This window comes from Bufo gargarizans, chromosome 2 (assembly GCF_014858855.1).
Source record: "Bufo gargarizans isolate SCDJY-AF-19 chromosome 2, ASM1485885v1, whole genome shotgun sequence".
NCBI classification, from domain to species: domain Eukaryota; kingdom Metazoa; phylum Chordata; class Amphibia; order Anura; family Bufonidae; genus Bufo; species Bufo gargarizans.
The window spans coordinates 105,496,468-105,523,051 of NC_058081.1; the positions used below are offsets into that span (position 1 = coordinate 105,496,468).

Sequence of the window (26,584 nt, forward strand, 5' to 3'; positions counted from 1 at the left end):
TGACAGCGTTGGGCAAGAAATCAAACGCCTGTTTAATGCGGCTTGCAGCTCCCAGCAGCCGGATCGATGAAGCAGTTAGTCAGAGGCGTTCTCGGAGGAGCTTGCTCTGCCGCTGATCGGACGCGAGGCCTCGTTATTTGTGTTTATTGGAAATCAGGTCCGCATAGTCAGCAGTACACGTTATCCGAAATCAAAGCAGCCCTGCTGGAGGCTCGGGGAGAGGACACTCAAAAAGGCTTCACTCGGGTAATTAAAAACCATTTTATTACAGTCAAGTGTAAAACGAAGCCTCATGGCCTACGACTGGCCAAGACTCAACAAAGCACAAAGCTAGGTTAGGGTCCATTCACACATCCGTATGGATCCGCAAAACATGGACACTGGCAATGTGCGTTTCGCAATTTTCAGACTGCACATCGCCGACACTATAATAGAAAATGCCTAATCTTGTCCGCAATTGCGGACAAGAATAGGACATGTTCTATTTTTTGGGGGAACAGAAATGCGGATCTGCATTTCCGGATCCGGACAGCACATAGTGCAGCCCCATAGAAATTAATGGGTCCACAATTCCGTTCCGCAAAATGCAGAACACAATTGCGGACGTGTGAATGGAGCCTTGAAGTGAAAAGGACTGTCTGGTGCAGATCCCCCCCCCCCCCCCCAAACAGCAACAGTTCTTAGGAGGAGTTAAAGAGGACCTTTCATTACAATAAAAAATCTAAACTAAGAATACAGACATGGAGAGCGGCGCCCAGGGATCTCCCTGCACTTACTATTATCCCTGGGCGCCACTCCGTTCTCCCGGTATAGGCTCCGGTATCTTCAGATTTTCGGCTCAACTGGGAGGAGCCTGCAGGCTGGAGTGCTGGCCAATCGCAGCGCTCAGCTCATAGCCTGGAAGAAAAAAAAAAACTCTCAGGCTATGAGCTGAGCGCTGCGATTGGCCAGTGCTACAGCCTGGGAGAAGGAGACGCCGGCAGGCTCCTAACAGTTGAGCCAAAAATCAGAAGATACCGGAGCCTATACCGGGAGAACGGAGCGGCGCCCAGGGATAATAGTAAGTGCAGGGAGATCCCCGAGCGCTGCTCTACATGTCAGCATACTTAGTTTAGATTTTTTTATTGTAATGAAAGGTCCTCTTTAACTCCAGTAGCAAAAAAAAACAAAAAAAAAAAACGCATGTGTATTTCATAATTTCCACCCAGTTGTCATTTTTCCCACAAAAGAAGAAGACAATGCACAAAACAAAGTGCAAAAATAAAAATAAAAAAGCCATTAAAAATGGAAGTGATTTTCAGTTGCAGATATTTCTGTTGTGGGTGCACATTCCCTTATACTCTGTGCTCAGATATGAACAATTGTACTTCAGTATAGATTAAGTCAATGATGCGTGTTCGATTTTCATGGACCAGTCACATTTAGAAAAAAATATATAAATGTGCAGGTCTCTATGTCACCTAATCATATAAATTTCATATCTTTCTCACCTTGGAACTTGGATAAAAGAGACCTGGAATCCGATTTCTGTGTGTATCTGTTTTATACACGAGGCCCACAGTGTCTCATACCATCGGGGATGTCTCTAGCCTTGACTAGTTCATACTGGCAGATCTGAGAACATGGCTGGTGTCCACTGTGTGGAGATGAGTTGTACACTTAAAGGGCATCTGTCAGCAGATTTGTACCTATGACACTGGCTGACCTGTTACATGTGCGCTTGGCAGCTGAAGACATCTGTGTTGGTCCCATGTTCTTATGTGCACGCATTGCTGAGAAAAATGATGTTTTAATATATGTAAATGAGCTTCTAGGAGCAACAGGGGCGTTGTCATTACACCTAGAGGCTCTGCTCTCTCTGCAACTGCCGCACCCTCTACAGTTTGATTGACAGGGTCTGGCAGTGAAAACATCATCACTGCCTGGCCCTGTCAATCAAAATGCAGAGGGCGCTGCAGTTCCAGAGAGAGCAGAGCCTCTAGGTGTAATGGTAATGTCCCGATTGCTCCTAGAGACTCATTTGCATATAGTAAAGTATAATTTTTCTCAGTAATGTGGGCACATATGAACATGGGACCAACACAGATGTCTTCAGCTGCCAAGTGCACATGTAACAGGTCCGCCAGTGTCATAGGTACAAAACTGCTGACAGATGCCCTTTAAGACTACCTGCACATTAAGTGCAGAAAAACAGCAGTATAATACCATACCAGAGAAGTGTATGAGATTCTGTGTGGAAATTGACCTGCTGTGTGGATTTAGAAATTTGTTTGCAATTTTTGGTGCAGATTTCACCCTTTTTGATGGAAGAATGAGATCAGTGTCAAAACTCCATCAAATCTGCACCAAAAACACATGTTTACCTACACACGACTGTTCCATTTTTTGCGGTCCGCAAACCGCGGATCTGCAAAACACGGATGGCGTCCGTGACTCTGTGTGCGTTCCGCAATTTGCCGAACGGCACGGACAGCCTTTAATAAAACTGCCTATTCTTGTCCACAAAGCGCGGACAAGATTAGGACATGTTATATTTTTTTTGTGGGGCCACATAACGGAGCAACGGAGGCGGACAGCACACGGAGTGCTGTCTGCATCTTCTGCGGCCCCATTGAAGTGAATAGGTCCGCATCCGAGCCGCGGGTGACGTCACATGTGTTGGAAAAATATGCCAGAAAATACGCTGCATAAAAACTTCCCACATGTGTCAATCACTGCCCTGTGCTCCACTGTGAAATAACACTCTGCTGCATAAATAATGATGTGTTACAGAGTTTCCATTCATTTCAGTGGATGCCTAGTAGGGTTGATACTGCTGATTAAACTGACACCTATCTTGTGAAAATTGGATGCAGCGTTCCAGAGAAAATAGACTTAGATTCTTTATGCAAATGAAGGCACTGTAAGGCATGGCCAGCACTGGAAAGCAAAGGAGCTGTGGTGCACCGATGGGCTAGGACTAGGGCTGGGCAATATGGCCTAAAATCTATATCGCAATATAATTTGAAGCATGTGTGATATAACGATATATCGCGATATATTATTTACTTTTGTATGTATACAAATTACATGGCCATCATCATCCATGTCCCCCAGCCAGCGCCATCAGCCCCATCAGCCCCATGCCTTTGCCACTGCTACTTCGGGCCCCTGCTAATATACTTACCTTTCCTACAGGGTGCAAGGCTGTGTGCACGCAAGGCCCTGGCCAGTGCAGTACGGTGCAAAGTCGAGAGGCCACGGAGCGGTGAGTGAGAAGCTTCTTCAATTCACTACCGCACCGTGGTCATCTATCGCGATATGGTGATATAGCTAAAATCTATATCTTTTCCCAAATTTGTGTCGATATCGTATATCGTTTATATCGCCAACCCCTAGCTAGGACCCACCCCTTGGTGCACTAAAGTCCTCACTTCCATAAACAATAAAAGTATTTTTCTGGGGAACACTACTAATGATTTTCTGGGGAACACTACAAATGACCGGTATCATTTTAATCAGCTGGATCAACACTGTGTCTGGTGTGATAGGGTTAGTTCCACTGACGGCTGCTCTTATTGCATCCTTTGCTGTCCATATGCCCCAAACTGCAAACAGGTTTCAGTTATAATTTACACTGGTTTTATGACATAAAATATTGTAAATCTGTCAGGCCAAGATGGCCCACCCCTTCCACTAAGCTATACCCACTTTTTAAAAAGTAGGATTGTAAAAAGTTGAATTTTTTTGTGTGCAAAATGCAATTTCTGTAAAGATTTTCGACTTTTGTACACCAGATAACGGATGTACAACTTTGGTAAATGTGCCCTACTGTGTATGCATATTTGCTGTCTATACAATCAAGAACACAATGTCATCTCTTAGGGTTCATTTATTCCCTGCTTCCAGTTCAGATATAATCCAAAGTTACTTACGGGTCCATTGGTAACCAATAAATTATATAAGACAGTGACTGAACGCAACCTGGATTTGAGAAGAGCTATTCATAAGGAGCCAATACTGACTCAAATGATAGTAACGATAGGAGGAGAGATAAGTCACACTTAGCAGAAGATGGTCCTGATCTCAAAACATGGCTCCTTTGTCCTCCTTGATCAGAAAGTAGATGGTCACCGGTCCACAGCTGGTAGGAACCGTCTCGGTAACTCGGGCGAACAGCCAAGATCCTAGACCATACATTAGAGTGGGGATCCCTGCCGAGCACACACAGAACCAATCAGAAGGAGAAGTGGCGCGGTCATTACCTTCCCCTGCACTGCTCTGCATTCACGTCCTATCATCTCAGGCTTCCCCGTTATTGTGCTAGCAATGAAGGGACAACTTTATTTTACTTATTTATGTTAGACGCGTTCTGCAGCTTTACTAATGAAAGGCAGCCAGAGAGATAATAATGCGATTAATATGAAACCCATAATAACCCGCTAACATAATGGGCTGTTCTAACCAACGGCAGCAAGGGAGATTTTAATAAGCTGCGATAATAAAGCAAAGTAATTAATCCCAGCCATATGGATAAGCAGCCACAGGAAGCCACGCTCCACATATTCTGTTTGAAAAGACAATTGATGGCCTTTATAAAGCTAAATATTTAATAAGCCTTGGGTGGGAGGCAGGATGGAGTGTGTGGGGTGTAATTACAGCATCTCTCCATCACTTACCTAGATTTATGGCTTTTAGTGTGGTAAAGAAGTGGTTGTGAAGATGCAGGTCCTGGGGGGCAGCGCGGGAGCAGTGATATTTAATGAATGGGAAACAGCCCGTTCGGAGGATATGGTAATTTGTGCCATTCACTTCCCAGTTGAAGTTTGATAAGCCAAACTGGTCATTATTAACAGTGCTGTACTTGACACAAAAAGAAGTCCAGTGTGGTAGGTCCCGCTGCAGGAGGTGCTGGGTCAAGACTTCAGAGGCGTTGGGACGAGGACGCCTGGAGGACACAGCAGGGAAGAGAAGGACGCGCAGCAATGTGTTGTGGGCTTTCTTCACCAATAGCATGTCTGCAAGACAAGAGAGAGAAGTGAATATTTTGTGTGCTAATCACCAGGCAAAAAGGCAACACGTAATAAATATCACAAAGCCCGAAGACGAGCAGCCCTCTGGGATTCAGATGTTTTTAGGAATACATATTCTGGAAAATAAAAGAAAAACTGTAGAAGGTATGTGAACCTGCAGCCTGTAGGACAATCCCTACTTGTTAGGAGTCCCTTAACCGCCTCCGGACCGCCTAACGCAGATGTGCGGTCCGGAGGCGGCAGCGCTGCGCACAGTCACGCATATACGCGTCATCTCGCGAGACGCGAGATGACGCGCTTTGCCGGCCCGCGCATGCGCAGTTCGGGCCGGCATCTCGTCGAGAAGTATTTCGTCAGCAACCTGCCAGCCAATGATCGTGGCTGGCAGGTTGCTGATTTTTAAAAAATCCAATCACAGTGCCAGATAACAGATCATATTTGTAAATATGATCTGTTATATGGCTGCCTGCTCCTCTGCTGGTTCTTTTCGTCGGTTGGATCCAGCAGAGGAGCAGGCTTCACAGTGAGTACACCAAACACTACACTTTAGCCCCTGATCACCCCCCTGAACCCCAATTAACCCTTTGATCACCCCTTTGATCGCCCCTGTCAATCACAAGTGAAAGGAAAAAAGTGATCAGTGCAAACTGTCACTTTTTTTTTTCACTGTTATTGACTGTTAGGTTTCAGTATAGTTTAGGCCCCTTGGTTAGGTAGTTTAGGGATCAGTTAGCGCCCAGCCCACCGCACCGCAGTCCGTTATTCGCTGATTAGCGTATCGCTAATCAGCATTTGTACTTTTATAGTATCTGGAAGTGATCAAAACTGATCACGGTCAGATCTATAATTGTATTAGTGTGACTTTAGTTCTCCCTCCACCCAAAACGCAGTGTTTGCCCGATCAGGCCTGATCGCTCGCCCACGCCCGCCCCACCACAGTGACAAAATTTTTTTATTTTTTGATCACTGCACAATCACTTTACACGCACTGCGGCGATAAAAAAATCAGTTTTGATATTTTTTATCAACCGCAGCGGCCTCCGGTACTTCGCTAGCCTCCCCTTTGTAAGACAGGCTTGCTTTTTTTTCTTGGGTAGTCTCAGGGAATACCCCTAAATTTAGTTGCCCACATGTCTAACAGGGGGTATTCTTCTGAAGAGGCCTACAGGCTTCTGACCCAGTCGGATGAGGAGTGGGAACCCTCATCTGATGAATCCAGCGGGTCAGAATACGAACCTGTAGAAAGCAGTGGCTCTCTGACCCAAAGTTCGGACGAGGAGGCTGAGGTCCCCGATACCACCAGGCGTACCCGGCCCCGTGTCGCTAGACCGCAGCTTGGGCAGGATCCGCTTCAAGAGCAGCAGAGTGGGGCTGGTGCTGTCGGATTACGTGGTGAGGCATACACCAGCAGCGCAGCCCATCCTGGACCTAGTACCAGCACTGCCGTACAACATGGTGAAGTAGCGAGCACCAGAAGGGCAGTTGAAGCTGGTACGGTGGCACGTGCAGTAGTGACCCCGTCGCAGCCACCGCAAAGACGTGCCCGTAGAGCCCCTAGAATCCCAGAGGTGCTGGCAAACCCTGATTGGCAGTCCCCAACTTCCGCCGCACCTGTAGTTTTCCCTTTCACCGCCCAGTCTGGAGTTCGGGTTGAGACAGCTCAGATCGGTTCGGCCCTGGGATTTTTTGAGCTGTTCTTGACTGCGGAGCTCTTAGACTTAGTTGTGGCAGAGACAAACCGGTATGCCACACAATTTATCACCGCTAACCCGGGAAGCTTTTATGCCCAGCCTTTCCGGTGGAAACCAGTCCAAGTTTCCGAACTTAAAACTTTTCTGGGCCTCCTCCTCAACATGGGCCTGACAAAAAAGCATGAATTGCGGTCATATTGGTCCACGAACCCGATTCATCACATGCCCATGTTCTCTGCTGCTATGTCCAGGGCACGTTTTGAGGCCATCCTGCGGTTCCTGCACTTTAGTGACAACACCGCCTCCCATCCCAGAGGCCACCCTGCTTTTGACCGGCTCCACAAAATTCGCCCCCTCATAGACCATTTCAACCTGAAATTTGCAGATTTGTATACCCCAGAGCAAAACATCTGCGTAGACGAGTCCCTGATACATTTTACCGGGCGCCTTGGCTTCAAACAATACATACCAAGCGAGCGCGCGGGCCCGGTATGGGGTCAAATTGTATAAGCTCTGTGAAAGGGCCACAGGCTATACCCACAAATTTCGGATCTATGAGGGAAAAGATCAGACCCTGGAGCCGGTCGGTTGCCCTGACTACCTGGGGAGCAGTGGGAAGACAGTTTGGGACTTGGTGTCCCCCTTATTCGGCAAGGGGTACCATCTTTATGTGGACAATTTTTACACAAGTGTGGCCCTCTTTAGGCATTTGTTTCTAGAACGGATTGGCGCCTGTGGTACCGCGCGAACTAGTCGCGCGGGCTTCCCCCAACGGCTCGTTACCACCCGTCTTGCAAGGGGGCAGAGGGCCGCACTGTGTAACGAAGAACTGCTCGCGGTGAAATGGAGAGACAAGCGTGACGTTTACATGCTCTCCTCCATTCACGCAGACACGACAATACAAATTGAGCGAGCAACCCGTGTCATTGAAAAGCCCCTCTCAGTCCACGACTATAATTTGCTCATGGGAGGGGTGGACTTCAATGACCAGATGTTGTCTCCGTATTTAGTTTCCCGCAGAACCAGACGCTGGTATAAGAAGGTGTCTGTATATTTGATTCAATTGGCTCTGTACAATAGTTTTGTTCTCTACAGTAAGGCTGGGAGAACTGGATCCTTCCTCAAATTTCAGGAAGAGATCATCGAGAACCTCCTGTACCCAGGAGGTTCCGTGGCCCCATCCACCAGTGTAGTTAGCCGTCTACACGAGCGACATTTCCCCAATGTCGTTCCTGGTACCTCAACCCAACCGTCACCCCGAAAAAGATGTTGTGTCTGTAGCAGGAGTGGAATAAGGCGTGACACCCGCTATTTCTGTCCTGACTGTCCTGACCACCCTGCCCTATGCTTTGGAGAGTGTTTTCGGAAGTACGACACACAGGTACACCTAGCATAGGGATCATCTCAGCAGGACAGGCACACAGGGCTATTAGGGCCCATTCACTCATACAGCTGCTGCAAACGTCTCCTTTCACATGGGACAAAGTGCATAACGCACTTCGCCACATCTTTGGGCGATTTGCGCTTTGCACATTGACCCATGGGGAAGGAGAGGTTTGTTCTATAAAGGTAAAAAAAAAAAAAACAAAAAAAAAAACACCAGTAAACAAAAAGGTTAATGTTCAGTTAAAAAAGTTAAAGTTTATATGTTCTGTTGCAAAGTTAATAAAATTATTGCGTTGCGGCCTGGTTTTTTCTTTTTTTTTTTTTTTCTTTTTTTACCTTCCAGGTGGACCAACCGATCGACTAGCTGCAGCACCGATGTGCATTCTGACAGAAGCATTGCGCTGCTGTCAGATTACACGCAAGTCGGTGTATGCGGCGCTGCAAGACGAGATTTCTACTCTGCAGTAACAGATATGTTTGCCGAGGCATACGAGCTGAGGAGGAGGCGGCGTTCCTATGCTTTGGCAAACACTTTGTATGTAAAAAATAAATAAAAAATCCCGGCAATGATTTATTCATCCACATCGATTGATGCGAATGGAGAAATCTGGTTTGCCAGGGCATACGAGCTAAGTGGGTATGGATGCAGGGCGGAGCTCCTATGTCCTGGCAGACGCCTTTCCCCTCCTTTTTTTTTTTGGCAGAGATTTTTTCATCCACATTGATCGATGCGAATGAAGAAATCTGTGCCGTTCATTTTTTTCTTTCAGCCCAGAGGCTAAACGGAAAAAAAAATCTCATTACCTGTATGCTCAATATAACGAGAATAGCAGAAACTCCTAATGCTGGCCATACATGTAATGATTGCGGAGACCCTCAAATGCCAGGGCAGTACAAACACCCCACAACTGACCCCATTTCGGAAAGAAGACACCCCAAGGTATTCGCTGAGGGGCATATTGAGTCCATGAAAGATTTAAATTTTTGTCCCAAGTTAGCAGAAAGTGAGACTTTGTGAGAAAACAAAAAAAAATAAAAAATCAATTTCCGCTAACTTATGCGAAAAAAAAATATTTCTATGAACTTGCCAGGCCCCTCATTGGATACCTTGGGGTGTCTTCTTTCCAAAGTGGGGTCACATGTGGGGTATTTATACTGCCCTGGCTTTTTAGGGGCCCTAAAGCGTGAGAAGAAGTCTGGGATCCAAATGTCTAAAAATGCCCTCCTAAAAGGAATTTGGGCTGCTTTGCGCCCCTAGGCTGCAAAAAAGTGTCACACATCTGGTATCGCCGTACTCAGGAGTAGTTGGGGAATGTGTTTTGGGGTGTCATTTTACATATACCTATGCTGGGTGAGATAAATATCTTGGTCAAATGCCAACTTTGTATAACAAAATTGGAAAAGTTGTCTTTTGCCAGGATATTTCTCTCACCCAGCATGGGTATATGTAAAATGACACCCCAAAACACATTCCCCAACTTCTCCTAAGTACGGCGATACCAGATGTGTGACACTTTTTTGCTGCCTAGGTGGGCAAAGGGGCACATATTCCAAAGTGCACCTTTTGGATTTCGCAGGCCATTTTTTACACATTTTGATTGCAAAGTACTTCTCACACATATGGGCCCCTAAATTGCCAGGGCAGTATAACTACCCCACAAGTGACCCCATTTTGGAAAGAAGACACCCCAAGGTATTCCGTGAGGGGCATGGCGAGTTCCTAGAATTTTTTATTTTTTGTCGCAAGTTAGTGGAATATGAGACTTTGTAAGGAAAAAAGAGAAAGAAAAAAAAATCATCATTTTCTGCTAACTTGTGACAAAAAATAAATAAAATTCTAGGAACTCGCCATGCCCCTCATGGAATACCTTGGGGTGTCTTCTTTCCAAAATGGGGTCACTTGTGGCGTAGTTATACTGCCCTGGCAATTTAGGGGCCCAAATGTGTGAGAAGTACTTTGCAATCAAAATGTGTAAAAAATGGCCTGCGAAATCCGAAAGGTGCACTTTGGAATATGTGCCCCTTTGCCCACCTTGGCAGCAAAAAAGTGTCACACATGTGGTATCGCCGTACTCAGGAGAAGTTGGGGAATGTGTTTTGGGGTGTCATTTTACATATACCCATGCTGGGTGAGAAAAATATATTGGTCAAATGCCAACTTTGTATAAAAAAATTGGAAAAGTTGTCTTTTGCCAAGATATTTCTCTCACCCAGCATGGTTATATGTAAAATGACACCCCAAATCACATTGCCCAACTTCTGCTGAGTACGGCAATACCAGATGTGTGACACTTTTTTGCTGCCAAGGTGGGCAAAGGGGCACATATTCCAAAGTGCACCTTTCGGATTTCACCGGTCATTTTTTACAGATTTTGATTGCAAAGTACTTCTCACATATATGGGCCCCTAAATTGCCAGGGCAGTATAACTACGCCACAAGTGACCCCATTTTGGAAAGAAGACACCCCAAGGTATTCTGTGAGGGGCATGGTGAGTTCCTAGAATTTTTTATTTTTTGTCGCAAGTTAGTGGAATATGAGACTTTGTAAGAAAAAAATAAAATAAAATAAAAATAATCATTTTCCGCTAACTTGTGACAAAAAATAAAAAGTTCTATGAACTCACTATGCCCATCAGCGAATACCTTAGGGTGTCTACTTTCCGAAATGGGGTCATTTGTGGGGTTTTTCTACTGTTTGGGCATTGTAGAACCTCAGGAAACATGACAGGTGCTCAGAAAGTCAGAGCTGTTTCAAAAAGCGGAAATTCACATTTTTGTACCATAGTGTGTAAACGCTATAACTTTTACCCAAACCATTTTTTTTTATCAAAGACATGTAGAACAATAAACTTGGTGAAAAATTTATATATGGATGTCGTTTTTTTTTGCAAAATTTTACAGCTGAAAGTGAAAAATGTCATTTTTTTGCAAAAAAATCGTTACATTTTGATTAATAACAAAAAAAGTAAAAATGCCAGCAGCAATGAAATACCACCAAATGAAAGCTCTATTAGTGAGAAGAAAAGAAGGTAAAATTCATTTGGGTGGTAAGTTGCATGACCGAGCGATAAACGGTTAAAGTAGCGTAGTGCCGAAGTGTAAAAAGTGCTCTGGTCATGAAGGGGGTTTCAGCTAGCGGGGTTGAAGTGGTTAAAGGGGTTGTACTATGAAAAATATTCTACAGTTTTCAAACCAGCACCTGGATATGAATACTTTTGTAACAGCATGTAATAAAAAAATTTGTATAGCCACTAAGTTATTCTATAAAATGTATCTGTATAGCGCCACCTGCTGTTTGTTCTTTTTCTTATTTATTTGTCCTGCTCACTGAGATGGCCACACGTGCTCCATTTCATCCTTCAACTGCCTCCTGAGCTGTGATAGGAAGAGCACGGACACGCCTCCTGAGCTGTGATAGGGAGAGCACAGACAAGCCTCCTGAGCTGTGATAGGGAGAGCACAGACAAGCCTCCTGAGCTGTGATAGGGAGAGCACAGACAAGCCTCCTGAGCTGTGATAGGGAGAGCACAGACAAGCCTCCTGAGCTGTGATAGGGAGAGCACAGACAAGCCTCCTGAGCTGTGATAGGGAGAGCACAGACAAGCCTCCTGAGCTGTGATAGGGAGAGCACAGACAAGCCTCCTGAGCTGTGATAGGGAGAGCACAGACACGCCTCCTGAGCTGTGATAGGGAGAGCACAGACAAGCCTCCTGAGCTGTGATAGGGAGAGCACAGACAAGCCTCCTGAGCTGTGATAGGGAGAGCACAGACACGCCTCCTGAGCTGTGATAGGGAGAGCACAGACACGCCTCCTGAGCTGTGATAGGGAGAGCACAGACACGCCTCCTGAGCTGTGATAGGGAGAGCACAGACACGCCTCCTGAGCTGTGATAGGGAGAGCACAGACACGCCTCCTGAGCTGTGATAGGGAGAGCACAGACACGCCTCCTGAGCTGTGATAGGGAGAGCACAGACACGCCTCCTGAGCTGTGATAGGGAGAGCACAGACACGCCTCCTGAGCTGTGATAGGGAGAGCACAGACACGCCTCCTGAGCTGTGATAGGGAGAGCACAGACACGCCTCCTGAGCTGTGATAGGGAGAGCACAGACACGCCTCCTGAGCTGTGATAGGGAGAGCACAGACACGCCTCCTGAGCTGTGATAGGGAGAGCACAGACACGCCTCCTGAGCTGTGATAGGGAGAGCACAGACACGCCTCCTGAGCTGTGATAGGGAGAGCACAGACACGCCTCCTGAGCTGTGATAGGGAGAGCACAGACACGCCTCCTGAGCTGTGATAGGGAGAGCACAGACACGCCTCCTGAGCTGTGATAGGGAGAGCACAGACACGCCTCCTGAGCTGTGATAGGGAGAGCACAGACACGCCTCCTGAGCTGTGATAGGGAGAGCACAGACACGCCTCCTGAGCTGTGATAGGGAGAGCACAGACACGCCTCCTGAGCTGTGATAGGGAGAGCACAGACACGCCTCCTGAGCTGTGATAGGGAGAGCACAGACACGCCTCCTGAGCTGTGATAGGGAGAGCACAGACACGCCTCCTGAGCTGTGATAGGGAGAGCACGGACACGCCTCCTGAGCTGTGATAGGGAGAGCACAGACACGCCTCCTGAGCTGTGATAGGGAGAGCACAGACACGCCTCCTGAGCTGTGATAGGGAGAGCACAGACACGCCTCCTGAGCTGTGATAGGGAGAGCACGGACACGCCCACTTATCTGCATCTCTGGATCCGTGTGATGTACAGAGCTGGGCTTTGTTAGAAAGAGGCTGTCATGTACTATATGATGTCTGATTTTCATTTTTTACATTAATCATGGGATAACCCCTTTAACATCAGTCCTCATGCACACGAAAGTATTTTTGTCCATATCCGATCCGCATTTTTTGGAGGATCGGATGCGGACCCATTAATTTCTATGGGGTGCAAAAGATGCGGACAGCAAACATCCGTACGTCCGTTCCGCGGCTCTGCAAAAAAGATAAGCAAGAATAAGCAACAATAGTTAGGGACATGCAGAACGGGAAAGTGCAGCCGCACACGGCCAGTATCCATGCCTTGCGGAGTGCAAAACAGAGATGGTCGCGTGCATGATGCCTTAAGATGATCACAGCTGTAATCTGTGGGGCCAACTGGAAATGAGGGTTCAATTTCTCTGCAGCGCCACCACTGGAGAAATTAAGCATTACATAGTGCCCATTCACCTAAATAGTCTGTCTGTGTAATGTAGGACAGAGCAGGTCCTTCAGAGCAAGAGATGCTCTTTAAAACCAATCTAAACTCTGACCAGAAGAGGAGGGACCCGAAGAGAGGTCACCCCTTCCATATTAACTCAAACTTTCCTAATATAGTATATGGAGATGGTCCTTTAGCTGACAGAACAGACTAAAGACAGATAGACAGATAACTGATGGCTCCAAACATTTACTGGTGTCTCCAAAAACACTGGATTGATATCGACATTCCAATCCAAAAGATTGTGGATTGTCACTACTATTATTTGAGTCAAGCCCAAGAACTGCAGATAATGACCCCCCCCCCCCCTCAATTTATGAAAGTGCTACCTTAGAGAGGTTGTCCCATTAAAAAACTTTTCCTCTATCCACAAGAGCTAACTCTATTGAAATGATTTATTATGGACACACTTTTTATAATTACCTTACTCACAGTGCAGAAGATTAATCAGAACCAGTGCCAGGGACAGAACGTGCTGGCTGAGGAACTGCTCTGCTCTTTCTGCCATTAGGTATGATAAATCTCAGTATTCCCATATATGATATCAGACCTTCTGACTGACCTTCTGTCACTTCGTAAATCATCCTAAAATTCAAAAAAGAATGGCCATAAACCTGGACAAGACCAAAATCTCAATAGCCACGTGAGAGACAAAAAACAACTGATAATTTGATTCTTAATATAAAATATTATAAATAATTAATATTTGATCTCCAGGCAGAAAATAATGATAATTACCCCATCCCCACAGATTGTAAGCTCTTGTGAGCTTACAGTAAAGGTTTGGAGTCATCTGACGGATCTACTCTTTTCAATGGAGACCACCGCCTGCCCAGAGCGGCTTCATGAATCACTCCATATAAAGAAATAGTCCTCCTCACTAGGGCTGCAGCTATCAACTATTTTTGGAATCAAGTATTCTATTGATTAATCGAGTACTCTAATAACAAAAAGCGAATTAAAAGAACGTTTTTCTTTCTAAAAACAACTCAGCTGCCCCCCCCCATGTCATCAGCTGCCCCCCCAGTGCTATCAGCTTGCCCCCCAGTGCTATCAGCTTGCCCCCCAGTGCCATCAGCTTGCCCCCCAGTGCCATCAGCTTGCCCCCCAGTGCCATCAGCTTGCCCCCCCCTAGCCATGTCCCCAACGCCAGTGAAATAAAATACTTACCTCTTGCCCCCCCAGTCCCACCAGCTTGCCCCCCAGTGCCACCAGCTGCCCCTCCTAGCCATGTCCCCAACGCCTGTGAAATAAAATACTTACCGCTTGCCCCCCCAGTGCCACAAGCTTGCCCCCCCTAGTGCCACCAGCTGCTTCTCCTAGCGATGTCCCCAACGCCAGTGAAATAAAATACTTACCTCTCCTGTAGGGGCGCCGCTCCTATATCTTCTTCTCCGCACGCTGCACTGTCATCCTGACGTCAGACAGCGTTGGGTCATAGTGCGCGCTTACGTGCACTATGACCTGACGATGTGTCAGGATACAGTGCAGTGCGGTACGGGCCGGTGGGTGACCACGGAGCGGTGAGTAATAGCAAGCGCTTCACTCCCGCTCCATGGTCACATGACAAACGAATCCTCGATGCAAAAAAATTGCATCAAGGATTTTTTTGTGTCGAATTACTCTATTCAATCAAGTAATCGTTTCAGCCCCACTCCTAACCGATATCTGCTGTGGGAAAAATGTTCGAGAGACTGTATACAGGAGTATGTGAATGCTAATAATATCATAAGCAATAACCAGCAGGGGTTTACCAAGGACAGAAGTTGTCAGACTAACCCGATTTATTTTTATGAGGAGGCGAGTAGTAGCCTGGACAGAGGGGCGGCTGTGGATGTAGTGTTTCTGGATTTTACAAAGGCTTTTGATACTGTCCCTCATAGACGCTTAATAGGTAAAGTAAGGTCTATAGGCTTGGAAAGTATACTTGGAATAAAAACTGGCAGAGGTACTGTGTCCAGAGAGTTGTGGTCAATTATTGCTATTCTGAATGGTTCCCTAATACTTACATATTTATTAATGATATCGAGGATGGGAGTAATATTTTTGCAGATGACACCAAGCTATGTAGTTCCGTGTAGTCTATGGAAGATGTCCATGAACTAGCAGCTGACTTTGGGGAGTTCAGTGTGAATAAATGTAAAGTTATACATCTGGGTACTAATAATCTTCGTGCATCATATGTCCTAGGGCAGGAATGGGCAACCTTCAGTATTCCAGCTGTGGTGGAACTACAACTCCCAGCACGCATTCTTGCTTAGCTACTCATAGAAGTTAATAAAGCATGCTTTGGAGTTGTAGTTTCACAACAGCTGGAGTGCCAGAGGTTGCAGACCCCGCCAAGGGGGAGTAGAACTGGGAGAGTCACTTGTAGAGAAGGATTTGGGTGTCCTTGTAGATCATAGACTAAATGGCAGTATACAATGTCAATCAGCTGCTTTCAAGGCTAACAGGATACGGTCTTGTATTGAATGAGGAATGAACTTGCAAGGCAGGGATGTAATATTATCGCTTTACAAAGCTTTGGTGCAGCCTCATCTGGAATATACAGCTCACCTCTGGGCACCAGTACATAGAAAGGATGCCCTGGAGCTGGAAAAAGGTACAAAGGAGAGCGACTAAACTGATTAGGGGCATGGAGGGTCTTAGTTATAAGGAAATACTAAAATAATTACATTTATTTAGTCTTGAGAAGAGAGGTCTAAGGGGGAACATGATTAAAGGGGTTTTCAGAGATTTTGATACTGATGACCTATTTTCAGAAGAGATCATCAGTAACTGAATGGTGGGGGTCCAACATCCGGGACCCCTGATGATCAGCTGTTTGAGAAGGCACCGGCACTCCTGTGAGCACTGCGGCCTTCTCGCAGCTTACCAAGCACAGCACCATACATTGTATAGCGGCTGTACTTGGTATCACACTTGGCCCCATTCACTTCAATGCACAGTTTAAAAAAAAAAAGATTTAGACCTCGTTTACATTTCCGTTTGGAGACCTGGCAGGCTGTTCCGGCACAGACCAGCATGCCGATTTCTCTACTTTGTCACCGGATCCCCATTGATTGCAATGAGCTCTAGCAGTGGTTTGGCCGATTTCCAGCATAAATGTCCGGTTTAGGCCAGACAGAAACCGCAGCCCGCAACAGTTTTTGTCTGGCCGACATTTATGCCGGAAGTTGGCTAGATCACCGCGAGAAACTTATCAATGGTGATCCAGCGGTGGAGTAGAGGATCCGGCAGGCTGCCCTGCTCCTAAACAGCCTAAAATTAAAGAACACTACTGCTTATGAAAATGGATAGAAGTCTGGGTGTCACTCCCCTTTCCTAAAATTCACACCCCCACCCATTCCTTGGTTGAACATGATGGTCTTGTGTCGTTTTTTTCAACTGTAGTATCTACATAACTATAATATTATCAGGGAGTTCTATTTCAGCGGCTGCAGAAGAGTGCACTTCCTGCGCAGGAAATAACAGAAAGACGCCTTTGCTGCTCATTAACTGGCTTTGTGAAGACATGAAAGTCGCTAAGTGTCTCCACTTCTCTTTATTAGCACACAAAGCGAAGCCCGTGCTCTATTAATTATGGAGGTGAGGGCGGCCTTGTTTGTGCCGGGCTATGATTAATACATCCCAACACCTGCCATCTTACTGCAGTAAATAAACAGGGAGCTGATTAATTATCAGGAGGTGAGCGCTCGGCGAATCTTGTACAATAAGGATGTCCTGCTCGACAGGAATAGTTATAGAGGGCCTCTCTGCTCTCATGTCTGTTTTAACCCATATACACTCACCTAAAGAATTATTAGGAACACCTGTTCTATTTCTCATTAATGCGATTATCTAGTCAACCAATCCCATGGCAGTTGCTTCAATGCATGTAGGGTTGTGGTCCTGGTCAAGACAATCTCCTGAACTCCAAACTGAATGTCAGAATGGGAAAGAAAGGTGATTTAAGCAATTTTGAGCGTGGCATGGTTGTTGGTGCCAGACGGGCCGGTCTGAGTATTTCACAATCTGCTCAGTTACTGGGATTTTCACGCACAACCATTTCTAGGGTTTACAAAGAATGGTGTGAAAAGGGAAAAACATCCAGTATGCGGCAGTCCTGTGGGCCAAGATGCCTTGTTGATGCTAGAGGTCAGAGAATGGGCCGACTGATTCAAGCTGATAGAAGAGCAACGTTGACTGAAATAACCACTCGTTACAACCGAGGTATGCAGCAAAGCATTTGTGAAGCCACAACACGCACAACCAGTGGCGTTGCGAGGGGGGTGCGGGGGGTGCGGGCCGCACCGGGTGACACCAGTCTGATGGGGTGTCACCCGCCGGCCGCCGGAGTTCTCCTTGACTGATCCGAGCCGTTTTGAAACGGCTCAGCTCAGTCACACAGAAAATGCAGAGACGCTGGCAGCAGGGAGCCTGAGGGAGGGACGGGGAGGAGTGTAATATGAGCTTAGAGTGGAAGCTGGCTTCTGCCAGCCCCACCCCTCCCCGCCCACCAACCAATCACCGACCAGAGCTGAGGGGGCAAGGCAAGCACAGCACACCAGCAGCTCTCTGAATCGAGTCGTCTGAGTCACACAAGTAAGTGCAGGGAGTCTAAGAATAGAAAGGAATCGAATGAGTCACAAGTCAGGCTGCTTTCACACTAGCGTTCGTCGGTCCGCTCGTGAGCTCCGTTTGAAGGGGCTCACGAGCGGACCCGAACGCAGCCGTCCAGCCCTGATGCAGTCTGAATGGAGCGGATCCGCTCAGACTGCATCAGTCTGGCGGCGTTCAGCCTCCGCTCGCCTCCGCACGGACAGGCGGACAGCTGAACGCTGCTTGCAGCGTTCGGGTGTCCGCCTGGCAGTGCGGAGGCGTGCGGATCCGTCCAGACTTACAATGTAAGTCAATGGGGACGGATCCGTTTGAAGATGCCACAATGTGGCTCAATCTTCAAGCGGATCCGTCCCCCATTGACTTTACATTGAAAGTCTGGACGGATCCGTCCGAGGCTATTTTCACACTTAGCTTTTTTTTGCTAATATAATGCAGACGGATCCGTCCGAGGCTATTTTCACACTTAGCTTTTTTTTGCTAATATAATGCAGACGGATCCGTCCGAGGCTATTTTCACACTTAGCTTTTTTTTGCTAATATAATGCAGACGGATCCGCCCGAACGCTAGTGTGAAAGTAGCCTTAAAAGAATCTAAAGATCCGACTTAGTTTGTGACTCATTCGATTCTTTGAGTTAAAAGAGCCGTGAGTCAGGCTGTGAGAACAGGTTACATCACACTGAGGCTGAGGCTGTCTGGCTGCTTTTGTTGAAGCAGTGATAAGATTAACCCTAAGTTCACACCTGAGCGTTTTACAGCGCGTTCCTACGCGCTGTAAAACGCTCAACAAGGAGAAACCAATGATTCCCTATGGGAATGGTTCTCACCTGGGCGTTTTACAGCACGTACGATCGCGCTGTAAAACGCCCGACGATCAAACAAGTTCTTGAGCTTTTTTGGGGCATTTTGTCGCGCGTTCCCGTACATAGAGATATTCGGGAACGCGCGACAATGTGTGTTCGCTTGTCTCTGTATGCGCGATTGTAAACGCCCGTACAATCGTGCATACAGAGCGCTCGTTTCAGAACGCTCAGGTCTGAACCCAGGGTCAGGGATAGGAGCAGAGAGATAAGGCTAGTTTCACACTAGCGTTCGGCTGTCCGCTCGTGAGCTCCGTTTGAAGGGGCTCACAAGCAGACCCGAACGCTTCCGTCCAGCCCTGATGCAGTCTGAATGGACGCGGATCCGCTCAGAATGCATCAGTCTGGCGGCGTTCAGCCTCCGCTCCGCTCAGCAGGCGGACACCTGAACACTGCTTGCAGCGTTCGGGTGTCCGCCTGGCTGTGCAGAGGCGTGCGGCTCCGTCCAGACTTACAATGTAAGTCAATGGGGACGGATCCGCTTGAAGATGCCACAATATGGCTCAATCTTCAAGCGGATCCGTCCCCCATTGACTTTCAATGTAAAAGTCTGGACGGATCCGCTCAGGCTAATTTCACACTTAGCTTTTTTTTGCCAATATAATGCAGACGGATCCGTTCTGAACGGAGCCACCGTCTGCATTAATATGATCGGATCCGTTCATAACGGATCCGATCAAACGCTAGTGTGAAAGTAGCCTAAGAGAAGTGACAGATGACATAGAGTTTAGATTCCAGGTTGAATTAACCCTTTAGGATCAAATTGGCTGTCAAAAGAGATGTCACCGTTCATGTGGGAGACGGAGTGTGTTATATCTTGATCTTACTCTATATTGAGCCTGTGAGCCATGTGCATGAGGATGAGGGATGGCTACTGCTCGTCCCCCTACAGAATCATTGTTTCTGGGCAGCAGATGACTGTGAAGACCACGGGATCTGTTGCTCAGAAGCCATGAGATTGTAAGGCTACTTTCACACTAGCGGCATGACGGATCCGACAGGCTGTTCACCCTGTCAGATCTGTCCTGCCGTTATTTCGCCAGACCACCGTTCCGTCCCCATTGACTATAATGGGGATGGGGTGGAGCTCCGGCGCAGCACAGCAGTGCATGGCGAAAGGCTGCCGGACTAAAAGTCCTGCATGTCCAACTTTTTAGTCCGGCGGCCTCTCACCGCAAACTGCCGTGCTGGAGCTCCACCCCGTCCCCATTATAGTCAATGGGATCCGGGGACGGAGCGGTGGCAGGACGGATCCGACAGGGTGACAATCTCTCTTCAGGTTTATTAGAAAATCGTGCACAAATTGCACACTAGTTATTTTCCTGAGTGATGACTGTGGGGACTATTTTATTATCAGCCAGTGACTGTGTTACTGTAATACTGTTATCAATTCAGCACATAGCTTTCCCTGTGCATTCACATTTCACTTCACTTGGTTCATTGTACTACTGTCAGTGTCAGACTGTTGTCACTGTGGGTAACCATGCACATTGCACACCACAGTGACAGCTTCTGACTCCTGTCCTGAGTCCTCCTGTCCAGCGTCAGCCTCAGCTTCCCTTCACTATCACTATAATCAATCACTCTTCCTGATCCTGACTCATTACTAATTAGAGAGCTGAAGAGCCGACTGCACTGAGTCAGCAGCAAGTGAATCGACTGTATAGCATCTGCGCATGCGCACCGGCACCTAGAGTCTGCGGTTCACTTGCGAGTCAACTCAGCAGTCAGTGACTCGGCAAGTGAACCGAAGATCCAATTCATGAATCGGTTCATTTGAATGAGCTGATTCAAATGAACCGATTCACCTAAAAGATCCGAACTTCCCATCACTACTCCTTACTCAGTAGCAAGGATGTCGGTCCGGCCGTCACGTGGAGAAGGGGGTGTGACTACCTGGTGAGTAGCGCCGCCGCGGCTGCACTGCAGGAGCAGCCTGCAGGCCCAGGACTCGAGTCTGGAGCTAATGGATTGGGTGGCGAGTCACTCACACAGCCAGCCAGACCTGCCACTGCTGCGCCTGAGGGAGGAGGAGGTGTGGTAGGTAGCGCAGAGAGCGCATATTGACTTTATATTTAGATTTAATTTAATACCCCATTATAGTATTTATTATATTTAGGGGGGGCAGGGGGTTGGGGCCTCCAGGTCCAGCCAGGGTAAAGCTTGAACAGAAGGTGGAAATGCACTTTAATGCTCCATGACTCATGGAGCATTAAAGTGCATTTCCTGGAAATGCCGCAAACGACATAATGGAGGGCAGTGTGGGGAAAAATTACTTAGTGGGGGGCAAAGTACATAATTGAGGGCAGTGTGGGGGGGCATATTACTTAAAGGGGTTTTGCACTTTGTTTAGCATCTGATCAGCGGGGGTCCGACACCCGGGACCCCCGCCGATCAGCAGTTTGAGAAGGCAGCAGCGCCGCTGGCTCAGTGACGTCACGACTAGTATCAAATGGCCTGGGCGCGTCTAAGCTCCATTCAAGTAAACAGAGCTTAGCCCCTCCCACGCTAGTTGATACTAGTCGTGACGTCACTGGGCCAGCGGTAAACAGTGAGAAGGCCGCGGCGCTGCTGGAGCGCCGCTGCCTTCTCAAACAGCTGATTGGCGGGGATCCCGCGTGTCGGACCCCTGCTGATCAGATGCTGATGATCTATCCAGAGGGTAGATCATCAGTTAAAACAAAGTTCAGAACCCCTTTAATGTGGGGCAGTGTGGGGGGGCATATTACTTAATGTGGGGCAGTGTGGGGGGCATATTTTTTATGTGGGGCAGTGTGGGTTACCGCTTGGGTCGGTCGGCAGGCTCAGTAAAGGGATGTCAGCGGCGCGGCGGCGGCAGGGCGGAGCTTGATGGACGTCCCCTACGTGACTCGTCCCAGGGGGGGTGACACCATTTTCTACCGCACCGGGTGACACCAGCCCTAGCAACGCCACTGCGCACAACCTTGAGGCGGATGGGCTACAACAGCAGAAGACCCCACCGGGTACCACTCATCTCCACTACAAATAGGAAAAAGAGGCTACAATTTGCACAAGCTCACCAAAATTGGACTGTTGAAGACTGGAAAAATGTTGCCTGGTCTGATGAGTCTCAATTTCTGTTGAGTCATTGAAATGGTAGAGTCCGAATTTGGCGTAAACAGAATGAGAACATGTATCCATCATGCCTTGTTACCACTGTGCAGGCTGGTGGTGGTGGTGTAATGGTGTGGAGGATGTTTTCTGGGCACACTTTAGGCCCCTTAGTGCCAATTGGCCATCATTTAAATGCCACGGGCTACCTGAGCATTGTTTCTGACCATGTCCATCCCTTCATGACCACCATGTACCCATCCTCTGATGGCTACTTCCAGCAGGAAAATGCACCATGTCACAAAGCTCAAATCATTTCAAATTGGTTTCTTGAACATGACAATGAGTTCACTGTACTAAAATGGCCCCCACAGTCACCAGATCTCAACCCAATAGAGCATCTTTGGGATGTGGTGGAACGGGAGCTTCGTGCCCTGGATGTGCATCCCTCAAATCTCCATCACCTGCAAGATGCTATCCTATCAATATGGGCCAACATTTCTAAAGAATGCTATCAGCACCTTGTTGAATCAATGCCACGCAGAATTAAGGCAGTTCTGAAGGCAAAAGGGGGTCCAACACCTTATTAGTATGGTGTTCCTAATAATTCTTTAGGTGAGTGTATAACCCATTAAACAACTTTTGGAGAATGTTTTCTTAAAAGTCTGGATTGTAAAGTTCCTCTTAGTCCTCCTGGAAATGTACCAATTCACTGAGAAGTAATTGTGTCCCCACACAATGTGCTAAAGGGTTAGGCAAGTTTCACATCTGTGGCGGAGGTTCCAGTAAGAGCATCCATTGCAGATTCTGGCAGAAAAGCAGAGCACCATACTATAGCATGCAGCAATATTTTGTCCAGCAGAAACGAAAACTAATTGGACCCCATTATCGTCAATGGGGTCTGTCAGATGCGATTGGCGTCCATCATAATCCGGATCCGATACAGAAAAAGCACCACACATGTAACTTTAGTCTTACAGCATCACTGAACGTTGACATTTTTTTTCATATGTAAAAGAAACATATGAAAGGTATGAGATTGGTGAGGTCTGAGTGCTGATTCCCCCACTGATCTCTATAAGGCCCCTTTCACATGAGCGAGTTTTCCGCGCGAGTGCAATGCGTAACATGAACGCATAGCACCTACACTGAATTCTGACCCATTCATTTCAATGGGTCTGTGCACATGAGCGTTTTTTCACGCATCAATTCTGCGCAGGGTGGATAAAAATCAATGATTTTTTTTATATAAAATGCTTTTTGAGGAAAATATATTACCATCCAAAGGTTATTCCATCATGAAATAAAGATTCGTTTTTTAGTTATGTAGAATGAGGCTGTATATGTTTAATTTTTTGGTAAATAAATTCCATTAATCCATTCACAATGTCAGGCTCTTCCAGAGGTTTTTGTAAGATTATTGGTCAGTTTCTCTGCCTACAAGATATTATCACACAAGCTTGGTTTACTTTTGCAGTTCTCAAAACTGAATTTGACTCAGCAGAGATCACATGCCTCTTCTTCACAGCAAAAATGTTATAACATGAACAGAGTTGAGAAAAAGACCTTAATCCTAAGGGCTGTTTCACACGAGCGGATGCTCGTAGTAAAGAGGTCACAGAGAGGCACGGAGCATTATCAGTCATGTTAATGCTCCGTGCCTCTGCAGTCTGCATCGGGTTTTGGCACTCTTTCACGGAGCGGATGCCACGCACGGCATCCGCTCATGTGAAACAGCCCTAACTTCTACAAACCTATGAATGCAGAATCAACCTAATATGAAAGTTGTTATTCTAATAGTCTTCATCTACTTGCATATTATAAGTTATACTAGCAAGAATTAGTCTTTATGTAGAAAACTATGATTTAAATCAAGCCTTACTGACTAGTGACTTAAATCGTGACTTAAATCAGTTTGATTTACCCTGGGTTCAGACCTGAGCGGTCTGAAACGAGCGCTCTGTATGCGCGATTGTACGGGCGTTTACAATCGCGCATACAGTGACAAGCGAACGCCCATTGTCGCGCGTTCCCAAAAGTCTATGTACAGGAACGCGCGACAAACGCCCAAAAAAAAGCTCAAGAACTTGTTTGAGCGTCGGGCGTTTTACAGCGCGATCGTACGCGCTGTAAAACGCCCAGGTGAGAACCATTCCCATAGGGAAGCATTGGTTTCTCCTTGTTGAGCGTTTTACAGCGCGTAGGAACGCGCGGTAAAACGCTCAGGTGTGAACTTAGGGTTAAATCAAATCCACCCTGGTTCTGCAATGCGTGAGAATCGCAGCATGTTCTATATTCTGCATTTTTAACGCAGCCCTGACCCCATAGAAGTGAATGGGCTTCAGTAAAAAACACATTGCATCCGCGCAGATTTTTTTTTAAAAAACTGAATGCAATCCCAGACAAAACTGACTGAACTGGCGGTGCGAGTTTCACTGAACGCATCCTGACACAATCCACATCGTTTGTGTGAAAGAGGCCTAACAAGGAGATAGAAGCCCTATCAGTGACATTTTAGGGGTCCGGCCGCACCACATGACTGAGTAAAAAAAGGCACATAATTCGGATACAATTTGGATGGAAAAAACGCGCACACTGAGCATAATTGCAGACAAAATGGATTCAACTTGTGTGCAAAACCATCACTTTCCCTGAACAGATCCTGACACAATCCATATCGCTCGTGTGAAGTAAGCCTCATCTGTTCTGCCATGTTGTCACGGCCGCTATATAGGATGGCATAGGAAACGCTAAATCGCTTCACGGCTTACCCTAGCCCAGGCATGTCCAAACTGCGGCCTTCCAGCTGTTGCAAAACTACAACTCCCAGCATGCCTGGATAGCTTACAGCTATTATGGCATGCTGGGAGTTGTAGTTTTGCAACAGCTGGAGGGCCGAAGTTTGGACATGCCTGCCCTAGCCCATATGGTAAAGCCCACTCCACCCTCTGATGCCCATGGGTACCCTAAGTAAACAAATCACCTCCCAAAATGGCGGCAGCTGCTGAGAGTGTCTGTCTTGTATCTGCACTGAGCACTTTCAAAGCCTGCGCAGTAGAGGAAGCAGCTGCCATCGTGAGAAGCTATGGAAGCCATGGTGTGTTTAAAGTCTCTTATGCCATTACATATCAGTCTATGTCATTTCAGAGATTGGAGGAGAAAGTGAATAACCTCAAACACTTTTCTCCTCTGGTCGTCCAACCCCTTTAAAGAGGACCTTCCACTGTTTTTTTTGTTAAAGGGGTTATCTAATTTCTAGACCCCCCCCATGTGCCGGGCCCCTCACAGGTAATATACTTACCCAGCTCCCGACGCTATTCCTGGTTCCCGCACCGCAACTTTTCCCTGTACACGGATGAAAACATCCGGTGTGGGGGGAGCAGCCAATGGCGGGCGGGGGAAGAGCCTCCCTAACGTCAAACTCGATGCTAGGGAGGCTCGTTCCTGTCTGCCATTCGCTGCCCCCCCCCCGCCCCGACACCAGTTGTTTTCATCCATGTACAAGGAGAAGCTGCGGTAGGAACCAGGAACGGCGCCGGGCAAGTATATTACCTCTGGGGGGGTTTTGAGAGAAAGGATAACCCCTTTAAACGAAGTACCGGTATTCGCTCCGCTGATGCTACTATAACTTTTTTCCAAACACCCCGCGGCTGCCCCCCGATAATAGCATCAGTACAGGGAGGAGAAGACGCCACGGTTTCTCAGTGGGCGTCTCCCAGGCTGTAGCACGGTCCAATCGCAGCAGAGAGCGTCACCGCCAGGGAGAAGGTGAGCAGTTTTTTTCTCCCTGGCTGCAAAGTGGTCCGCAGCGATTGGACCGCACCAGAGCCAGGGAGAAGGAGACGCCGACTGAGAAGTGTTGGCATCTCCTCCTCCCTGTACCGATGCCATCTATTAGCATACATGGTGCAAAAACAGAACGGGGCACAGTTCTAGCAGCATCAGTGCCGCCTACCCCGCAAGTAAACTTCGTTTAACTGGAAAAAAAATGTGAAAGGTCCTCTTTAAGTAGAAACCTACCGCCATCACGTATTAGAAAAATGGCGCAAATGTAATGCTCCAAGTTTATAAAAGCCAGGCTCCATTATAATCTCACTCTGCAGCACCTGTAACAAGAGAAGAAAACTGTAGGCAAGACAACTGAAGGGTAGTGCCAGCTTTGGGCACACGTATACAACAGGCATGTGGTGGACAAGTGCAACTAGCATGCCACAGGCTAGCAATAAGTATCAGGCTGGTAACTTAGTCATTGCTGTAGACAGTAGTATATGTAATACACTGACATGCCATTATACAGGGGACTAGCAGTGCATGCCGGGAGCTCAGACAGGTGCCCACACACAATACATGTCAGCACACGGACTGCACCTCACCTTCCTCATCACTGCAGAAGCAGCTGAATGCCCTCTGCTGACGTCACGGCCGCCTGACCGGTCACATGACTGGAAGCATAACGCGGTGCTGATTGGTGGAGCCGCAGCTCCTGTGTGTTTGTTCTGAGTCTGCGCAGTACGCTCGATCTGTGTAGTAGCGGGTGTCTTCCTGCAGCGCGCCTGTTTGTACCTCACCTTCTATAGACTTGTGTTCTGTAATCCGCACTGAGTTCTGTATTACACCATATTAACCTGTTCAGCGCACAGGCTTTTTTTTTTTTTCTTCAAAACACAATTTTTTTGATATATATATTTTTCATTTATGTGAGTGTAACT

The 26,584-nt window shown here is 47.2% G+C and overlaps 1 protein-coding gene across 5 annotated transcripts; it reads right to left on the reverse strand.

The window, feature by feature from the left end:
- Positions 1 to 3,853: 3,853 nt before the first annotated feature.
- Positions 3,854 to 26,334, reverse strand: C2H15orf61 (chromosome 2 C15orf61 homolog). Of its 5 annotated transcripts, none has more exons than XM_044283150.1 (3): positions 26,249 to 26,334; positions 4,659 to 4,997; positions 3,854 to 4,193 (listed from the first exon to the last, which is right to left on the reverse strand). In XM_044283150.1, the coding sequence occupies exons 2-3, from the start codon at positions 4,993 to 4,995 to the stop codon at positions 4,066 to 4,068; spliced, it is 465 nt and encodes a 154-aa protein (XP_044139085.1). In that variant the 5' UTR covers positions 4,996 to 4,997; positions 26,249 to 26,334; the 3' UTR covers positions 3,854 to 4,065. The 5 variants fall into 5 exon arrangements, with proteins under 5 accessions (XP_044139085.1, XP_044139087.1, XP_044139083.1 ...); XM_044283152.1 differs by lacking the exon at positions 26,249 to 26,334 and adding an exon at positions 25,896 to 25,978; XM_044283148.1 differs by lacking the exon at positions 26,249 to 26,334 and adding an exon at positions 24,859 to 25,237.
- Between the last annotated feature and the right edge of the window lie 250 nt (positions 26,335 to 26,584).

What these genes read in the sequence shown, in the direction of transcription:
- C2H15orf61 (XM_044283148.1), bottom strand. Translation starts at nt 24,949, where the DNA reads ATGGCAGCTGCTTCCTCTACTGCGCAGGCTTTGAAAGTGCTCAGTGCA. An exon ending in AGCTGCCGCCATTTTGGGAG is followed by an intron (nt 4,998 to 24,858) that starts GTGATTTGTTTA and finishes CTTGTCTTGCAG; the next exon opens with ACATGCTATTGGTGAAGAAA. An exon ending in ACTAAAAGCCATAAATCTAG is followed by an intron (nt 4,194 to 4,658) that starts GTAAGTGATGGA and finishes TGTGCTCGGCAG; the next exon opens with GGATCCCCACTCTAATGTAT.